Raw genomic sequence first — 21,354 nt, forward strand, 5'->3', positions numbered from 1 at the left:
ACCCTTGCATATGCAAAGAGGCTGTTTCCGGATTCGAACACATGACCAATAAGTCACCAAGGCACAACTTTACCGCTGCACCAGGGCTCGCCCTCTAAAAACTTCATACCCCATTACCCAGAGGCTCTTCGCTATGCGAAGGTATGGGGGAGGGATGTTGTACGCAGCTTTACCCTTGCATAGGCAAAGAGGCTGTTTCCGGATTCGAACCCATGACCAACAAGTCACCAAGGCACAACTTTACCGCTGCACCAGGGCTCGCCCTCTAAACCAATTTTAAAGTCAATACGACATTAAAACTTTCATGAAATGAAGAACTAAGGAAGCATATTTTGTATTTATACCATTTCCTTCCAAGGAACATAATAGTCAAACACTACAACAACAACATAGAACATTGCACGTGGACCAATACACCTTATTCACATTGCAATTGTTTGTAACATCTGCAGAAAACAAAAGGCAATTAACCATGACTAATCAACACTGACAAATCTACTAATTAAACACCTAAAAATTGCAATAAAACAAGAAGTGGCTCAATATCTTGCAATGAACAAATACATGAAAATCAGGAGTTACAATAATTTTATCCACCTTCATGGTCAATTACCACTAAACATGCAGACATACAGACCGAGGCCTTGTGCAAAATAACATATTTCAGTATTTGTTGCATCAAATGAATACATACAATTACAAACATCGACTACAGACAACCTGGAGATACTGAAATATGGTGTTGAATGGAAGCTTCAACAACAGACCACCTGCCATTGCCTGCAATATAATGAAAACCCGAATGAGACAAGCCATTATATCCAAATATAAATCTGAGTAGTCAGAGGACTAGCAAAGACAATAGAAAGCCACTGCCTATAGTATAATGAAAACCCGAATGAGACAAGCCACTTTATAAGGAAAATATTTCTACACAAATCCTAAGTAATCTACCTGTAATCTACCTATAATTTACATAGTATAAGTTAAGTCCATGGCAGAAAACATCATCTAATATCCAAATGACACATGACATTCAGGTCCTTCTGATTCTCACTATGCCATCTCATGTGAGATGCAGTGGCCATTGAAGAGTACAATCTTTTTAGTCTTGGAATGAGTGGAAAGTACCACATTTTTTTAACAGGAAACATCTTTTCAATCCCTCTCCTATTAACTGTCAAGTACCAATCACTTTTACAAAAAAAATAAAGCAATTATGTATACTCTTATCTAGGTTTTCTTTGTAATACAACATGCATCCATTTAGGCAACAATCAATTTTCAAACAACTGAGACCTAATTTTTGCACTGACCTCTTAGCTTGATAAAAATTACTAACCATAGTATTGTTTTTTGGAATGGTGTCACCCATAAGTTGAACCATACGATTAAAACACCCTTCTGACATATTATAATCAGATTTCAAGCTAAGACAGACCAAAGAAACTGACAATTTTGATTGATGCTTGCATCCTTCCCACAATGGTGCTTGCGCAAATGCAAGCATATCAAAGAACTTTAGAGCTTCAGGATTAGGATTTTCCTCCATGCATTCTATCTCAATTATGCCCTCTTGTTCTTTGTCTTGGCCAATTGATGGTCCAGCATGATCCATGATCATTTGCTCATAAGGATTCAATTCTTCCCTTTGCCCACCACTTTCGTAGTATGAACCTTGTAGCACTATTAGAGGAAATTGTGGTAACTCTTCACCGTGGTTTGTCCACCAATAATCATTTGGCATGAACCCTTCCTCATAAAGATCCCTCATCACATCATCAACAAACTTGAAAACATTATATTTGCATTTCTTGCAGGGACACCTTGTTTGTTCTCCTTGCATTTGAAGCATGTCCTGACTAGTAACAAACTATACAAATTCAAACACTCCTTCTCTAAACTTATTTGTCCAACATTTATTAGCATCCAACCTCTAATACATCCACCTTCGGTTCTCAGGAATCTCTATTGATACAAACTACCAACAACAAATCTCCATTAAGAAATGTCAAGAAGTAAGAAAATATAATCATGAAATGAAATGATTTGGTAGTATTTAATGGAGTGTGTTCATACAAACACACAAGAGACATACTATTACATCAATGAAGCCACCATTTATATAAGTGTGAGGCACATCAAAACCTTACATCAAGAAGATCTAAGAAATTATCATTTTGATATCCAAGAAAAAATTATTCAAATTTTCTAATAATAAAGTATTACAGTCCAACAAATTGAAAAAAAAAAATAATCCAGCACATTGAAGTAAGTTTTTTTTTAAAAAACTTACCCTAGTTTTGTATATTTGCTAGCGGTGTATGCATGCAGGTTGGATAAAAATAATACTAATGTGATAAAAAGGAGGATAGTGTGCATCCCAATTTTTTTTTTATGGTCCATTAAGAAAGATATGCAGAGGAAGCAAATCAATCCAAAAAGAAGCTACGCAAAACCAAGAAATGCATAGGATCAAGTATTTTTGGAAGTCCATCACTTTGTAAAGGAAATCCATTCACAAAAATAAACGTCACAAATCTCCACGGTCCCAAAATAATAATAATAATAATAATAACTTTTTTCGACAATAATAAAATTAAAACTTAAGATTTGATGTAAACTATTCAAATTTTTATCATTAGACCAACTTTGACTAATGGGTTAATAATTATATATATCTTATGAGTTATGATATAGTCTCTCCAGACAAATTTTTATGGAGTACAAGGGTTTAATTTTTTTTTTACCAAATTAGTAATTACTGAATAAATGAGAGAAAAATTTACTTAATTAGAGAAATAAAAGACATATTTAAAAGTTACATAATTTTTTTATAAAATCTAAAATATTAATGACATTTCTTAACTATGTCGTAAATGAGATCATACAGAATTTACTTATAAAATTCAAAATATTAATGAAGTTTTTTATTGATCATGTATATTAAATTTTTAAATCTTATGAAATTTTGTCTTTTTGATTTATTTTATGAGAATTTAATTTAAATATAATGATTAAAATAATAAATTCTACTATTTGTAATGCTTTTTAAACTGTGCAATTTTATAGAATTTGGTGCCGCATGTTAATTAATATATCCCATAAAAAATGCAGTCTTATAATTTATTAACAAATATAATTATGTATGTTAAAATTAATTTATTTTCAAGCCTCTCATATACTTGTTTTTTAATTCTTAAATACGTGTTAGATAAATTTTTTTTATCGAAGGGGATCAAGATGATTAGATAATGTAATTCTAACATTTATCGCATAGTTTTTTTTTTCGTGCATGTTGCTTTTGTATGATTACTTTTAAAAGAAAAAGACAATCAAGGAATATCAATATTTAATTTGCCAAAAAGACACAAAACAAAGTGGATTTCATGAGCAATAGACTTCAATTCCTTACATAAGGCTCCAAGAGAGGGGAAAAAAAAATACTCTTTTCACTAAAAGGCTCATTAGCTTAACATAGAACATATATTGGAGGGAATTGCTTTGGGCACCCAGCATTTTTGTTGGAGCACCCAACATTTTTCCAAAATGCCAAAAATACCCTTATGGTATTTAGGGTTACAAATAGAAGCAGGATTTTTTCATTTTTGTAGCATCATTTTTTTTTTCGCAAAATTTTCATCACTTAGTGTAACTTGCTTTTGTTAAGGGCGGTTTGTTAGGAGTATATAGTGATTTTTGATCAGTTTTCATCGTCGGAGAAGGAGAGGTAAGCAAAAAAAATGGTATGTACATACGGATTGTCAATCCATATTGGGACTATGGATTGCCAATCCGAACATGGCCCATAGGATTTTTTTAATTTTTTTTTCAAAAATATAATTTATAATTTAATTTAAAATTAATGGTCCAAGAAGAGATCAAACTTGTGTGACCTGCATTATTAATAAAACACTCAAACCAAGTAAGCTAATAGACACATTATCTTACAAACAAATAGTGTCGTTATATATAACACTAAAATTTCTAATTTATATTTAATGTATATGTAAATTTAAATAATAAATTTTGCAATGATCATTTTTATATAATAATTAATTTCTTTTTATAGATAAATTATAAATAAAAATGATAGGTTTAATAAGTATTTACAAATGTAAAAATATATCAAATTTATTTAATTATCAATTGCTACAAAAAAACATCTAAATTCCATTAAATATCATATTTATTTAATTTTTAATCATTATAATAAACATCTAAATACATCATTCAATTAAATATAAAACTTTTTTAATTATCAAATTTTGTAAATAAATTAAATGAATAAAAAATTTCTAAAAAATTAAAACATATGGATTAATAAATAAATTTTAAATCTTAAATTTTGATTTCAATATTTTTATAACTACCAAATTTAATATATTTTTAAATTTGATTTCAATCATTATCTTAAACTAACAATCTTATCATATTTTAAATTTTGGTTTCAATATTTTTTATAACTACAAAATCAAATATATTATTAAATTTAATTTCAAACATTACCTTAAACTAACAATCGTATTATATTTTAAATTTTAGTTTCCATATTTTTTATAACTAAAAAATTAAATATATTTTATAATTTGATTTCAATTATTATCTTAAACTAACAATCTTATCCTATTTTAAATATTAAATTTTGATTTCAATATTTTTTGTAACTGCAAAATCAAATATATTTTTAAATTTAATTTCAATCATTACCTTAAACTAACAACCTATCTTAAATTTTGGTTTCAAATTTTTTATAACTACAAAATCAAATATATATTTAAATTTAATTTCAATCATTACCTTAAACTAACAATCTTATCGTATCTTAAATTTTGGTTTCCATGTTTCTTATAACTAATAAATTTAATATATTTTTAAATTTGATTTCAATCATTATCTTAAACTAACAATCTTATCATATTTTAAAATTTAATTTTGGTTTCAATATTTTTTATAACTTCTAAATCAAATATATTTTTAAATTTGATTTCAATCATTATCTTAAACTAAAAATCTTATCATATTTTAACTTTTAAATTTTGGTTTCATAATTTTTATAACTAACAGATTTATTGTACAATTAAAAATTATGTTTCAATATTTTTATAACAAATTTTAATTATTAAATATTTTTGTTTAAATATTTATTGTAACTAAAAAATTTAAATTATTTTTAATTATGATTTCAATATTTTTCATAAGTAACAAATTCAATATCTTTTAAATATTTGTTTCGATTTTTTTTAAAAGTTAGACAAATATAATACAACAATATTGAAAATTAATTGTTTCACCAATCTAATCTTAATTTTAGCAATTTAATCTAATATTAGTAATAACTAATATATTTTTCATAAATAAAATCAATACTTAACATATAAATCAGAAAAAATTATAAAATTTCACTAACATTACAAAACAACATTACACTACGAAACAATATAAATAATAATTGACAAATAGAAAATGTCAACCAAAAAAACAAATTTAGAAGAAAAAAAATTGAAAAAAATAATTATTCAACAAATAAAAAACCCATACGGATCAATAATCCGTATGGTTCATACTGATTGTCGATCCGTATGAACATACGGATTGGCAATCTGTATGAACCATACGGATTGATGATCTTTATGAGGGTTTTTCAGAAAAATGTCATTTTTTTTGTTGGAGAAGAAGAAGAAGAAGAACAGCGACATGAACACCGAAAGAGGAACAAGCGGATCAAAGGAAAAGGAAGATGAAGAAGCGATCGTAGGTAGAGGAGAAGGAAACGCGTTGTACAGACGGATAACTAGGAGTATTTATAGTATTAGGGTGAAGGACATTTTTGCCATTTCACCACGGGTGTTGGGTGCCCCTGCAAAAATGCTGGGTGCACCAAGTAACACCCTTAAATATATAGTTGGAGAACAAACAAATCTAATTCAATTGGTTGAACATGTATCTGACATGAATGTCATAAATCACAGTATTGGCCCATCAATTTGTGCACCAAGTTTGAAATTTTTTTCAAATTTGTAGCAGATAGGGATAAGGATGAGGATCCCTCATAATGTTTGTCAAGCTAAATGTTTATGCCAAAGATGGTGTTATAAAATTTTAGAGAAAAAAATAGTGAAAAAGGAGAATTCGAGAAATTTGAATGAATCATGTCTGAAGTATCCACATGTGGACAGTACTCAAGTCACCACATACTACTCAATACTCAAGTCACCACATACTACTCAGTACTCAAGTCTCACAGTTCAATGCAGTTCCTTTGTACCACATAATGCTCAATGGAAATGCAAACAACATATTTACTGAATAACGTGTTTGTCTCATTCTGACTTCTGAGATATATGATCATATAATATGAGGATCACCTTGACCTCATCTCTTTGTTAATTAAAGTCCCCCTTTAGTATAGTATGTATTCATGTATTTAGAAGTTTTCAAGGGTCAAACACAACTATTTTTTCGTTTATAGGAGTAATTAAGTAAATATGTATAGTTTTAGTTATGAAGAGCATTTGAGCCTGCAACTTTCACTCTTTAAGAGGGGTCAACATAAACTAGTAAACTAACCAAATCAAGTATATATCACAAACAATTAAATCATGAAGATGCTTAAACTTAATTAAGAGAAAAGTGATTTAACAAAATACCTACTGGAGAACTTCACAATAATATTGCAGTCTTCAAGCCATTTCCAACCATTGACAACTAAAACTCCTTCATGTCATCATGTAGAAAGAAATGTGAAGATAAATCAGTTGAATGTAGAAACTCGATAACTATATGCATAGTTATGACTAAACTGTGTCTAATGAATGATTCTCACACATGCACAAATAGAAAAACTAGGTTTGAGGAAGGCACTTAGTTCCACCATTCACCAATGAGTGGAGGAGGGTGCTAGCTAGCTTTTCTTATGTGTACGCTTCAATAAATATCTTAATAATATCTACTTACATGTTTTTTTACAAAACTAGTACAGTAAAAATAAAAAAAAGAAGTATCTAAAAAATAAAAGAAAAAAAATGAATATTATAAAATTAAACATAAAAAAATTTGTGGATAGAATACATATATCCTTTTGCTATATAGGAAATCATGATTTTGAATTGGAGCCATTCATGACCATCAAGTACTAGACTTTTATTAGTATAGTTCTAAGGAGACTAGAGTTTTGTCTCATAGGAATATAAGATGTACATCTTGTGTCGTGTCCTATTTTTTTTTTTTTTTGGGAAGAGGAGGGGTTGCTTTAGCCAGGCCATAACAGATATTGCTGCTTCAATCAACAAATTAGTGATTCCAATAATATTCTTTATCAGGTCCAATTATGAGATTAGTCATCTGATACAAGCCCCCTTTTAAGATAGGTGTTTTAATCCTATTAATAAGTGCTTACACGATCAAGTAGTGGAATAATGTACGGTTAGGGGCCATCCTAGATTTATACATTCACAAGTTTAATGTCTAAGAGTTAGAATGTTTCTTATACTCTTTATTAAGAAAGTCTTTTGTTGTTTATTATACACAAGTATATATATAAAGCTTTTACATTATCTCATTTTGATGCTTCTTTCTATCTATTAATTCTTCCATTCTTTTTTATTTTTTATATATATAATCTAGATTAGCCAAAAGGTGCATCTCATTGCATCACCATAATAGTAATGTTCAAGCTGATAATGATAGACTGGTACACGACAGTCATGGTTAATTAAACATTGCCTCATATTATGTCATATCCCAATTCCTAATACAGAGACTACACTTAGTAGAAGCAGCATGTAGATGTTTAAGTAATGTAGTAGAATGACAATATTAGTAAGTTTGCGACAGTTTGACATCAAATCAAAGGTCTGCTTGACACCAAAGTCTGCAGTATCTAGATTTGTCATCATATCACCTAATTGGGAAATTGCCCCATTCTGTAGGGCAAATCAAAGATCTTCTTGTTCTTGGTTTGTCTAGCAACTCACTCTCAGGTCCTATGCCAGCATCAATAGGAAATTTATCAAATCTAAGAGCATTTTGCTTGGAAGGCAAAATGATGAATGGGAAAATTCTAGAAAGTATTGGTCAACTAACCTCGTTGGAAACTCTATATCTACTCGACAACAACTGGGAAGGCACAATGAAAAATATCCATTTCCATAATCTCTCAAACCTAAACATTTTCTCTGCATCATCTAAAACAAACTCATTTGCCTTCAAAGTGACCCAAGACTGTTTTACTCATTTTAAGCATTTGTATCTTGTGGAAATTCATGGTTGTCGAGTTGGTCCTACATTTCATAACTGACTCAGAAACCTAACATTCTTGTAGGATGTAATCCTAGAAAACGTTGGAATTTCTGGAGAGATACCCCGTTGGTTTTACAAAATCTCCTCCCAAATTTTGGAGCTAGATCTTTCTCACAACAAAATAAGTGTTCACCTTCCCAATATGTAGAACTTTTATTTCTATTGGATCCTTATGCCATTATCACGGTTAACCTTGCTTTCAATCAGTTGATAGGCTCAATTCCACTTTGGCCTGGTATCAGTGCTCTTGATCTAAGGAAAAACTTGTTGTCCAGAACAATGCCAGCCAATATTGGCAAAGAAATGTCAAATTTGATATTCTCGTGCCTCTCAAATAACAACCTGAATAGGAGCATTCCACTATCCTTAACTGGGATCTGACATTTGTGGTATCTTTATCTATCTAACAATTATTTGACAACAACTATACCCGATGGGATGGGTATGCTAGGATTAAGCATCATTGATCTATCTAACAACAATTTGTCAGGTGGAATTCCAACTTCAATATGATCTCTGCCTTATCTTTCTAACTTAGAGTTGAGCAACAATAATCTCTTGGCAGGAAAAACTGTCGTTAGGAAACAATAGGTATTTTGGGTCTAGGCCAAGGTATATAACCAAAAACCTTCCATTACTTGCAGAGTTACTGTTAAGAGGTAACACAATCACATGAAGAATTCCCGATGAGCTCCATGGTCTACCTTTTTGACATTTATTGGATTTTGCAGATAACAATCTATCAGGATCTATACCAACATGTTTCGGTGATATGCAGAGTTTCAAACTACCGCAAACTTACTTCATTAATTCAACATAACCATTCATTACTATAGAATGAAAAACCAAATAGCAAGCTAATTAAAACTTAAATAAATACAAAATCAAACAAACCAAATACTAAATTCCATAATCAGTAAAAGAAAGAAAAAGTACCAATTAAGCAACAAGCAAAGGTGTGGCAAGTGTGTGTGAGAAGGTTAGGGTTTCACGAGTCAATTGGGGGGTGTTCTGTAGTGCGGATCTTTGGCGTGGTTGGCCACATGAGCCTGGATTTGCGACCGCGACCAAGAACAAGAGTGGATCTGTAGTTGGGCGGTGGTGTGGTGGCGGCTAACACTCCAAAGGAAGAAAGTTTGTGTGTTGTGGGTTTGTGTGATGTGCGTTTGTGTGTGTTGTGTGTTTTCTATTTTTAGTGTGTTTTTACCGAGTGTGTTTTCTATTTTTATTGTGTTTGTGTGTTTTTATTTTTATTAAGTTTTTTTTTAAGTCCAAGCTTGTTTTAATTTTAGTAAAATTGTTTATATTAAGACTCTTTATTTTTATTAAGTTTGTTTTTATTTTTACTGAGTGTTTTTTTAGTCTTTTAAGCTTGCTTGAACTTTAGTAAAATTGTTCTTAAAGAAAGTTATTTATTTTTAAAGATAAAATAACAAAAAAATAAGTGTCATTTTTAGAAAATTTAATATTTATATGTTGTACGCTCAATTATTTTGTCTAACTTTTAATTTAAAAGGAGTTTTTAAAGTATAAAAATGAAAATTAATAAGCATCTTCTACTTATATTTTTTATTTTAACTTATAAGTAGCTTTTAAGTCCAAAAAAAGTTGGGCCAAACAAAACTTAAGGTTCCCTGACCTAAAATTATAATTTAATTATTTTTATTAAAATTTCCTAACTTAATTATATTTATTAATTTTTCTTAATTTTTTATAACTTTATCAATATAATATTTAATAATTATTTTTATACAAGACAATTAAAAAAATTGATCTTAAAATGTAATATATGAAAATAAAAAATTGAGCTTGACTCTTTTACATAATCAAGCGAGAGTGGTTTCTCAAAAAAAAAAAAGTGGTTAAGTTGTGCATCAAACACGAACATGCACTAGTAACTTTTAATTAATTGTTAAGCTTTGGTTATTGTATTTTTTTGGAAGTCATATATTAGGCCTTGATTGAGCCTTATTGGGTTTCAATCAATCATTAGTGCATATGTTACCCTAAAGTCATATATTGGGCCTAAATTAGGTTTCAATTTAGTGCATATGTTACTCTAAAGTGATATTGAGCCTTGATTGGGCCATCATTAGTGCATATGAATATGTTACACTAAAGTCATATAGTGGGTCTTATTGGGTTTCAATTACACTAAAGTGATATTAGGCCTTGATTGAGTCTTATTGAATTTCAATCAATCATTAGTGCATATGTTACATTAAAGTCATATTGGAAAATAGTGAATACATAAGTTACACATTGAAGGCAATTGCTTCGTGCACCTAACATTTTTCAAACATATGACTTTCACGTTATTAGTACGACGCTCTAACCAATGAGATAATAGGATAATTATGTTATAAAATAATTAATGTTACTATATATAACACTAAAATTTCTAATATATATTTAATGTACATGTAAATTTACATAATATATTTTTTGACAATTAATTTTTATCTAATAATTAATTTGTTTACATATATAATTTGCTAACAATTAATTTTGATCTAATAATTAATTAGAGTAAGCTTACAGATTCGTAATCCGTATGTTTCGCAAGGGTACTTTCAGAATTTTAAAAAATTTGTTGGGTGCACGAAGCAATTGCCCACATTGAACCTTAATAAAGCATTATTGGGCCTTGGTTAGTAAATATGTTAAATTAAGACTTAATTGCAAAATTTGTTCCTCTATTTTGCCTATTTCACCAAATCAGTCCCCCTATTTTTTTCATTCACTATCTGATTCTCCATATATTTCAAAATTCACTATCTTAATCCTCAGCTGATTTTAACTGTTGACTAACCGTTCATGGTTAAATTTTAAATGTTGATTACACTAGAAAGTTGACCAATATTTTCTTAAAAAATAAGAAGTTTAACAATAATGCTTGAAAGGACTAGAACCTTGGTCCTTGGAGTGAATGACACACTCCTTTATCATTACAATCATGTGAAAATTTGAATATTTGGTGCAAAATATAATATTAATATAAGTTTTATGTGAAAATAGTTTAAAATTCAAAGTTTATTTTTTTAATTTATTATATTTTTATAATCTTATATATTATCTTTAAAATATAATATATAAGATTAAATTTTATCTTCACATAAATTAGAATATGTATACTTATATAAGCTTTATTTTATATTATATTTTAAATGATAATATATAAGACTATAAAAAAATAATAAATTAAAAAGAATAACTCTTTTTTAAAGTTCTTATTTTTTAAGAAAATATTGGTCAACTTTCTAGCTTTATGTTTAAAATTGAACAGGTGAATGATTAGTCAACAGTTAAAAAATAGGGAGACCAATTTGGTGAAATTGACAAAATATGGGAAACCTATTCTTTTTTTTTAATTAAGCCTTAAATTAAAGTCAATTTGAGCTTTTAGTGAATGCATAAGTTACCCATTGCATCTTATTGGGTCTTCATTAATGCATAAAATTCTACTTAATGAATCATTAGTGCTACACTTATGCTTAGTATTTTAAAATAGGTAATTTTACAAAATTTGGTTATGACATATTTTCATAATATAAAGGTTATATATTTATTATAATTTTTAATTGATTATATATAACAAAAAATTATTTTGTGTAAAACAAAAATTAAAAGACTAATGATAACCATGATTTATTTATATTAATCAAATAATGTAAATATTAGTTTGCTAATTTTATTAAAAATCATCAAAGTATAATTAAAAATATTATATAATTATTATGATTTACAAAATAATGAAAATATTGATTTGTCAAATTAGAAATCTTACTAATATATTATTTTAAATACTTTTCAAGTATAAAACGTATTTAAGAATATTATATATTGATTATGATTTATAATAAATTAAAAATTTAGCCTCTTAAATTTTCTAGAAAAATACATCCAGTCACTAGCCACAACTATATATTCGGTCGCAGCAACAAAATGTGTCCAGTCGTTAATTTTGGTGTCCAATCGCTAATAGCAACTCGTGGTCTCTAATTTCGATCGCTAAACTGCATTTTTCTAGTAGTGTATACGGGGTATGTTGTATTCCTCAAAATGATTTTATTTTATTTTTTTTCTCTTGACATTTTTCTAGAGTGGTTTCTTTTTGTCCATCATCATCTTCATCGATCACATTCAGAGGTTAGATTACAAGTTTCTTCTTACTAACAATTAATTACGTTGATAATTATTATCTATAGACTACTAATATTTCTTTACTTAATTTCTTATTTTATCTTGGGGGTGATTAATTCTTTTTCAAAGTCTTGTTTTTTCTTCATGTGTGTGCGCAGTTTATGATTCTTGTATTGTTCTTGTTTCACTTTCATAGTTCGAAGGTGTGTGAGGGTATTAATAGTATATAATAATTACACTAATAATATTTACTTATTTTCTTCTCTTTTTTTTCGGGGGGCAGTGATCATGATTATTTTCTTTCTCAATGTCTTCTTTTTCTTTAATTTTCTTGATGCAGTTTATGAATATTCTTGAGTGCATGCATTGTTTGTTCTTGTTTCACACAGTTATGGTTATGGCATCTTCTTCAAAGGTGTGGGAGGGTATAATGCAAGCAGAGACAACTCGAACATTCAAAGGCCTCGCGTGGAATGCTTATAGGGAGGCATTACCCGTGAAATCTTTGTTGTCAGAAAAAGGAGTAATTGGAGATGCCATATGTCTATGTTGGGGTCACTAAAAAAAGATTTTCGATGGAATATTTCCCACGGGATTTATTCTGTCGAAAATATTGGAATTTCCGATGGACTTTTTCGAAGGATTAAATTCCGTTAGAAAGTTTTGAATTTCTGACGAAATTTACCCACAGGCATATTTTCTGTCAGAAAACATTCATTTCCGACAGATTTTACCGAAGGAATTAGATCCGTTGAAATTTTAAATTATCCTCAAATAAAAGACCCCCAACCCTAACCCTTTGTCACTCCCTTTGCGACATTCCGTTGTGCCTCTGCAACCCCGTGCCTCAGTCTTGCCTCTACTAAAATGCACTGTTTCACATATATAGGAAAGAAATAATAAAATAATAAAAACCCACCGCCCCTCCAGCATTCTAAACTCCCGAGACCTCCCCCCCCCCTACCCCATTTCCCAAACTTCCTTTTTTCTCTTTTTGCAGCAGCCCACCCCCCTCCAGCATTCTAAACTCCCAAGACCTCCCCCCCCTACCCCATTTCCCAAACTTCCTTTTTTCTCTTTTTGCAGCAGCCCACCCCCCTCTTAATTCCTATCTCTTCTTCCCCAAAAATTTCATATCTCAATCTTTCACTCATCTCCTTTCACTGTTTCGAAATTTTCAAGCTTTTTGCATCCTTGGGTCTTTCCAAGCACAAGAAGGTGACGGGAGAAAAGGGGGAACACTACTCATTTTCTTAGATTTTTCTATTCGACTTCTTTAAGGTAAAAATTTATAACCCATTATGTTAGATGAGTATTTTATAACACTGAATAGTTATGGGTTGTATGAAAAGGGTTAGAAACTAAGTATTACGGATTTATTGTGGTTTCCTCAAAATCCTAGGTTTGCTAAATTGGGGATTTTGTCAAATCTCTTGTTCTCTCATTTTAAATGCGTAGATTTTGTGAAAAATACGGTGGTTAATCTTCCCAATAACGGTGGAAGCCATTGATTGTGTTATTTAGGTGAGTAGCTAATATACTTAGCGACGTTTTAAAGTTCTTTTTGGAGAAGCAAGTAAACTTCAGAATATACATATATCTTTAGTGAGCTTTGAAATTTAGTTGAGATTTTGATAACATATATAAGGATGAATGTTGAACTATTTGCTTAATTTTATTTATTCTGAGTTCATGAATGATTGTCGTTTGTTACAACGAAGAGATAATGTAGCCTATGAGTTGATTTCTCATAGTATAATTATATTACCGTTTGCTACAACGAAGAGATAATGTAGCCTATGAGTTGATTTCTCATAGTATAATTATAATTGTCGTTTGCTACAACGAAGAGATAATGTAGCCTATGAGTTGATTTCTCATAGTATAATTATATTGCCGTTTGCTACAACGAAGAGATAATGTAGCCTATGATTTGATTTCTCATAGTATAATTATAATTCTGTTTGCTATAACGAAGAGATAATGTAGCCTATGAGTTGATTTCTCACAGTATAATTATAATTTCCATTTGCTACAACGAAGAGATAATGTAGCCTATGAGTTGATTTCTCATAATATAATTATAATTGTCGTTTACTACAACGAAGAGATAATGTAGCCTATGAGTCAATTACTCATAGTATATTTATATGTTCTGTTCATTGCAACAAAGAGATAATGCAGCCTACGAGCTAAATGCCGTAGTTACATAATTACCGTTCACCACAACGAAGAGATAATGTGGTCTATGTGCACATAGTGGAATGAATGTTTGATTATAAAGTATTTATTCTGGGATACCATTTTATGAGTAGTTCTGAGATTATATTCTTTGAGTACATTGATTTCTAAAGCAAGTGTATTTTTTTTTATTTATTTATTTAATGTCATTATAAAATTTCTTGGGATGTAAAGACTCATGCTAAATTGTACTCTCATCCCTGTCCGCTTTTTATATTATGCTCTCACTAAGTTCTTGTGACTTACCCCCTATTTTATTTCATTTTCTTAGATACACAATAGTGGAGTAACTGACTTCTTGGGATTTGCTGATGTACCCAGGAATTTAATTATCTTTTGGTAGGTCTCCATTGCGTCTGATGGATATTTTGTTTGTAACTCCAGTATAATGCATCTATAGGGACCAGGGTAGTAATAGAGTTAAAGAGAATTCCCTTATAATGATTCTCTCTTATAGATATGATGAGGATGTACTTATGATATTTTGAGACACTTGATAGTACTTATAATCAATACTGTTATTTGTGGATATTTTGGACAATATGTTAAGGGTCTGTGTTGCGACCCAAGACCTTGATATTAAATGGATGGAATAAGATATATTTATATAGATTTGTCTAGATATATTATGTGTTCTTTTACAGGTTATTTTGTATAGGGTAGGCTAGCCAGACTAAGGAAGTCATAGTTTGTGCGTCGGTCATGGCCCAAGGGTGGGTCATGATATCTGTGCCTCCGTTGCGCCTCCGCCGCCAACATGTTAGCCCATGACACTCTCAGCCCACGCCAGTGTAGCCCAACCTTGTCTCTCGCTGCTCTTAGCCCATGCTGCTCTCGTTGTAGCCCAGCCCTCGCTCTCATTCGGCATTTGAGGTTTAATTTTATTTCCCTTCCTTCTTTGATTCATTCTATGTTGACATTGTTGCTATGAAAACGTTGCTCAGATGATTTTATGTTGTTTAGTCAATAGTGTGTGATTTGTTGGTCAAAGTCGAACATGAGAGCTCGTGCACTATGGTGGTTACTCAGTCCGTGTGATTGGTTGGATGATTCATTTGCACGTAAAGGTGAAGAGATATTGTTTTTTTTTTCTGAATTTGTTATGTAAAAAAATGAGATCCTTGTATTTGTTTAGCAAGAAGAATGTTTGTTCTGAACTCACACAAAGCCTTCAATCACTCAATGATATCATCAATCTCATCATCACGACCACCACTTTTGATCATAACAATTATTATTACAATAATAATAAAACAATAATAATAATTTCATAATGAATCCCATGCACATGGCATATCTTAACCAACCAATTGTGGCCACTGCAAACAACATGTTTTTGTGGTGAAGAATATGAAGAAAAAAAATTAAGATTTCATGCTCGTGTGTTGTTCTGTTAGGAGTTTGGTCATGGTGGAATCATTCATGAATGAGGGTAAGGTAAATATTTGTGGTTGGTACCTATTACTACTAGGGTGAGGCAATATTTATTAAGATATTATTATTATTGGAGTGTCATCAGAACTTGCTTGATACATTTGATATGATTTAAATAATGGAATCAAATCACATAGTGGCATTTGCTTAGTTTTGTTGTTAGGTCACCAAAGTGGCATGCTACTTGCCATTGTCCAATGTTTTGCAACAATGAATGTCTGTGTAAGTGTAATTGTGCAAGTGTAATGTGCATTCTCCGCTCTCTTTTGTTTTTTTCTTTTTTATATGATGATTAATATGATATGAATGTTATAGGTGTTCTTTTATAAATGTAAAAATGGTACTGGTCCCCCCCCCAAGGTGCCTTGTCTTCATGGTTGTCAAACTCTAGAGTCAACTCGTATACTCTTAAGAGTTTACGAGTTTACTTCAGTCCCATGAGTCAACTCGATAGTAAACTCATTTTTGAGCAAACTCGGAGCAGACTCGGTGGACTCGTGCAAACTCGCGAGTCTGGTCTGAGTTGCGCGAATTTAGTTGAAAAAAAAATCCCACGAAACGGCGTCGTTTTTGCTGTGACTGGTTTAGGGATTTTCTTCCCTTCGTGCTTGCTCATGTATTTTTTCTTTCTCCCTCAAAACCTCACACTGTCACACAGTCACGAGTCATCCCATAGGAGAGTTGGAGGGCAACCTTGTTCTGTTGGAAGGCGCAACACGTGATAGCAGACGACGTGCGACGCGGTGGCGTGCGGTGGTCCACGATGGTAGCAGACAACCAGACAAGAGACAACCTTGTTCATTTGGAAGCTGCTAGTCCAAACTCCCACGAGCACGAGGTCCACGACGAGCACAACCCACGTAAGAATTTCTGAAATTTCATGGTGTTAGGCATAGGCTGAGGCTGGTATCGAATGAATCACTTGAATTTCTGAAATTTCATAGAATTTCTGAATTAAATCACTTGAATTTGAATGAATCCAAATTAGTATTTCTGTATTTGCTTCTGTTAGGAAAGAGGATCGAGGTCGGCCACAAGCTAAACCAAGACCTCAATAAGCTGCTGAATCCAAATTTGGATCTCCTGCTTCATATATTTTGAGCTTATTTGCATATATTACTGCAAGTCTGCAACAAATTTATATCTAAGCTGCTGTAAAAAAATTAATTAATTAGATTTTTTCATAAATCTTTACTTGAATAGTTTATTGTTTCCCTTCCCACGTTTGATATATAGCAACTTAAATAAGGAAACAATTATAAAATTAACCTAAGCAAGCAGGCAATGAGTACTCATATTATGTTTGGATTCTGTGGGTGATTCTATTCCTTTGAGCAGTAATTGCTAATTGGCTGTTACTTACTTGCTACTTGCTGCTAATTCTGTTGTTACTTGCTGCTGCTACTTGCTAATTGTTGTTGCTACTTGCTGCTAATTTTGTTCCATTTTAGTATGTCTGGGACTGGGAGTGGGAATGGATCAGATTCATCAAATGTCAATACAGGCACATCCACAGGTGCAGCAAGCAGAAGCAAAAATGCTCCAGGAAATAGGACTGATATTGGGTGGAAGCATGGGACAGATGTTTTAGGGAATGGTAAAAAAGTTAAGTGCAACTACTGCTCAAAGATCAACAATAGGGGAATTTTCAGATTTAAGCATCATCTTGCTGGGACTAGATGGGATTTTGAACCTTGTGCTTCAGTGCCTGAAGAAGTTAAGATGCTTATGATGAACGTTGTTGCAGAGGTTGCAAATGCATCAGAGAAGAGAAGAAAGTTGAACAATATTCATGAAGAAGGTACTGAGGGAGTGGAAGTGGAGTCAAATAGTAGTCAAAGTGGAATACAACGGAAAGGGATGCTTGCTTTCAAAGGAAGAGGAAAAGTAAAATTTGTTCAGGCTAGTGGTGGTGAGGGAGTTCAAGCAACTTTAGATCAGTTATATAAAAAAGGTGACAAAGATAAAGTTGATGATCAATGTGCTGAATTTTGGTACACAAGTGCCATTCCATTCAATGTTATTAAAAATCCAGCTTTTGCAAAATTTTGTGACATGGTTGGGAGATATGGGGTTGGCTATAAACCTCCATCATATCATGATATCAGAGAAAAGCTTTTGAAAAGAGCAGTGGCCAAAACTGATGTAATGCTTCAAGAATTTAGGAATGAGTGGAAGAAAACTGGATGCTCAATTATGTCTGATGGGTGGACCGATAAAAAATGACGTTCAATTTGTAATTTTTTGGTGAACAGTCCAAAAGGGACTGTATTTCTTTATTCATTGGATACCTCAGACATCTCAAAAACAGCTGACAAAGTGTTGAAGATGTTGGATGATGTAGTGGATTTTGTTGGAGAGGAGAATGTAGTGCAAGTGATAACTGATAATGCTGCAAATTACAAAGCAGCTGGAGAATTGTTGATGCATAAACGAGAGAATTTGTATTGGACCCCATGTGCTGCTCATTGCATTGATTTAATATTTGAAGATTTTGAGAAACATTTGAAGGTTCATCAGACTACTATAACGAAGGGAAGAAGGATCACCACCTACATTTATGGTAGAACAATGTTGATTAGCATCATGAAGAAGTTCACAAATGGAAGAGACTTGATTAGGCCTGGTATGACTAGATTTGCCACAACTTATTTAACTTTAGCTTGCCTTCATGAATTGAAAGCATCATTAATGAGCATGTTTAGCTCTGAAGAGTGGAAAACAAGCAAGTTTGAAACTTCACAAGAGGGAAGAAAAGTACAGAATATGGCTTTGGATAGTCGATTTTGGAAGAACATAACCATGTGCCTCAAAGTTGCTGCCCCTCTTATGGTGGCCCTTTGATTGGTGGATTCAGATGTAAAACCCGCCATGGGTTTCATATATGAGGAGATGGAAAATGCAAAAGAGAAGAAAAAATGCAACTTTAATAACACCAAGAAAAGGTATAATTTCTAAACTTTCTTAGATTTAAAATTTACTTGTGTATTATTTTAAGTTTTAACTATTTCTAATATAGCATATTTGATATCTATTTACTATGTAGCTATGAGCCTGTTTGGAAAATTATTGATGAGAGGTGGGATCATCAGCTTCACAGGCCTTTCCATGCAGCTGCATATTATCTTAATCCTCACCTGCACTATGAACCTACTTTCAGACATGATGACCCTCAGGTGAAAGAAGGGTTGCACATGTGTATGAGAAGATTGGTCAAGGATGTTGCAGAAAGTAAAAAAATTAGTTTGCAACTTGTTGAGTTTCATTTTGCTAGAGGGCTTTTCTCTATGGAAGAGGCAAAGGACAGTAGAAAAATCATGCAACCTGGAGAATGGTGGGAGATGTTTGGTGATGGAACTCCAGGGTTGAGGAGATTTGCTATTCGTGTTTTGAGCTTGACTTGCAGCTCTTTTGGGTGTGAGCGTAATTGGAGCTCATTTGAAATGGTATTTCAATTGAACCTTATGACTTTATTTTATTTGTTTGATAATTTTACTTATTTGGTTTACTCGTTTAGATAGTAATTAAAATTTGATTTTTAATTATAGGTTCATACAAAGAGAAGAAATCGATTACAACAAAAGAAAATGAATGACTTTGTTTATGTCATGTATAACTTGAAATTAAAAAGTAAACAAAATAGAAAAAGTATTGCTCTTCCATTTGATGAGATTGAATCTGACAATGAATGGATAACTGAAGAGGGATATAATGATGAGGATGAGCAACCTCAAGCTGAAGGTCATGGTGACAATGTTAAATTAGTGGGAGATGTTGGAGGAAGTTCAAATGATTCAGTTGTAGATGCTTTTGATCTAGATAATTTAATTTTCTTGGAACCTAATGATGATGATAAACAGTCTGAGGAAGACCTTGATGATGATGGAGATGGTGATGAAAGTGATGATATTCATGGAGATGATCCTATTAGAGGATTGGACATGCTTCTTTGAAGACATTTGTGCTTTTTTTAATTATTTAAATGCTTTAATTTTGAACACTTGTTTTGTAATAGAGTAATATGAAGTATGAACTATGAACTATGAGCTTATTGTCATTTGTTTGCAAATTGGTGCTTTTTGAATATATTTACTTATCCATTTTTTGTAAGAAGTAGACTCTTACGAGTCTACGAGTCGAGTTTACGAGTCGACTCGTAGAGCTCTCACGAGTCTGCGTAGACTCTCGATATTGATAACCTTGCTTGTCTTGGTTGTTTTCATAGATCGTGAACTCTGAGTCTCATTCTTAATTGCCTTTTGATAAAAACTAAAGTGATAAAGTGATGGATGCAATGATCTAGCATGTGTGTGAATAGCACCCATGGGAAAATCAAGAGAAATGCAATAAGAATTTTGGACACAAATTAAACTATTCTCAATAGATACTTCAAATTTTTCAAATATTCTAGGAATTTTTATATTTTCTAATAATCAGAGAAGAGAATTAGCCTAGTTTCGAGGACTAGGGACCTCCAGAAAGAAAGGTAAGAAAGGAAAATTGTATTATTTTCTGTATGTCTTTCTTACATTCAATTTTCCTATATATAGGAAATTAAAATGTTGAAATTTGAAAATCAGAATTTAGCACTGGCAGACACACTAAGAAATGACAGACAACCATATTCTTCCTTATCCAATCCTATCCAGCCACCTCACCGATTCCTAATAGAATTAGTTTACACAAAATCCTTGAGATGCTGTTGTTTGGTGATTCTGCGTGGTGGCCTTTGGGAAATATTCTTGCTTGTCCCCTTCGTGCTTCGTGATGTTTGTTGTATTGCTTCTTGTGCTTACTGGGCTATAACACATAAAGATCATATTTCATGACACTTCCATTAACCTATTTTTTTTTTATCCTTCACAAACTTATATTACCCTTGACCTAGATATATAGCTCAATATGCCTTTTCATAGTCCCTATAAGTTTGCAAATATAGCGCTTCCCCCTTCTAGACCAAGATATATACATACACTTTCATTTTAAAGAAATGAAGTTATCCACAAACTTTGTAGGAATAACCTATAAATGGAAAATGAAATTCATACATAAAAAATAAGATCATGAAACAAATCAATAACACAAAATATAACACTAATACGCAAATGAAAGAAAAAGCATGAGTTAGAAGTTTAGAACGAGAACAAAATTTAGAACAAAGATAATATGAAAGAAATGATAACTGTTTCGCGATCAATCAAATTCTTCAATTTCTTTTTGTCTCTCTTAATAAAT

The 21,354-nt window shown here is 31.5% G+C and overlaps 3 protein-coding genes across 5 annotated transcripts; 2 read left to right on the forward strand and 1 right to left on the reverse strand.

Moving 5' to 3' along the window:
* Window positions 1–318: 318 nt before the first annotated feature.
* LOC114402679 lies at window positions 319–9,500 on the reverse strand. 3 transcript variants are annotated; one of them, XM_028365328.1, is made up of 4 exons: window positions 9,238–9,494; window positions 6,651–6,717; window positions 1,343–1,862; window positions 319–780 (listed from the first exon to the last, which is right to left on the reverse strand). In XM_028365328.1, exons 3-4 carry the CDS (start codon window positions 1,853–1,855, stop codon window positions 697–699), a joined length of 597 nt encoding a protein of 198 aa, XP_028221129.1. In that variant the 5' UTR covers window positions 1,856–1,862; window positions 6,651–6,717; window positions 9,238–9,494; the 3' UTR covers window positions 319–696. The 3 variants fall into 3 exon arrangements, 2 of the variants coding, with proteins under 2 accessions (XP_028221129.1, XP_028221128.1); XM_028365327.1 differs by having other exon boundaries at window positions 1,343–1,968; XR_003664496.1 differs by lacking the exon at window positions 1,343–1,862 and having other exon boundaries at window positions 9,238–9,500.
* Window positions 9,501–17,571: 8,071 nt separating this feature from the next.
* LOC114401941 lies at window positions 17,572–18,963 on the forward strand. The gene is made up of 2 exons (XM_028364510.1): window positions 17,572–18,113; window positions 18,375–18,963. The coding sequence occupies exons 1-2, from the start codon at window positions 17,572–17,574 to the stop codon at window positions 18,961–18,963; spliced, it is 1,131 nt and encodes a 376-aa protein (XP_028220311.1).
* A 27-nt stretch (window positions 18,964–18,990) lies between these two features.
* LOC114401942 lies at window positions 18,991–20,072 on the forward strand. Its single transcript, XM_028364511.1, has 3 exons — window positions 18,991–19,064; window positions 19,166–19,565; window positions 19,668–20,072. The coding sequence occupies exons 1-3, from the start codon at window positions 18,991–18,993 to the stop codon at window positions 20,070–20,072; spliced, it is 879 nt and encodes a 292-aa protein (XP_028220312.1).
* Window positions 20,073–21,354: the final 1,282 nt, after the last annotated feature.

The sequence above is a fragment of the Glycine soja genome, chromosome 20, assembly GCF_004193775.1.
Source record: "Glycine soja cultivar W05 chromosome 20, ASM419377v2, whole genome shotgun sequence".
NCBI lineage: Eukaryota > Viridiplantae > Streptophyta > Magnoliopsida > Fabales > Fabaceae > Glycine > Glycine soja.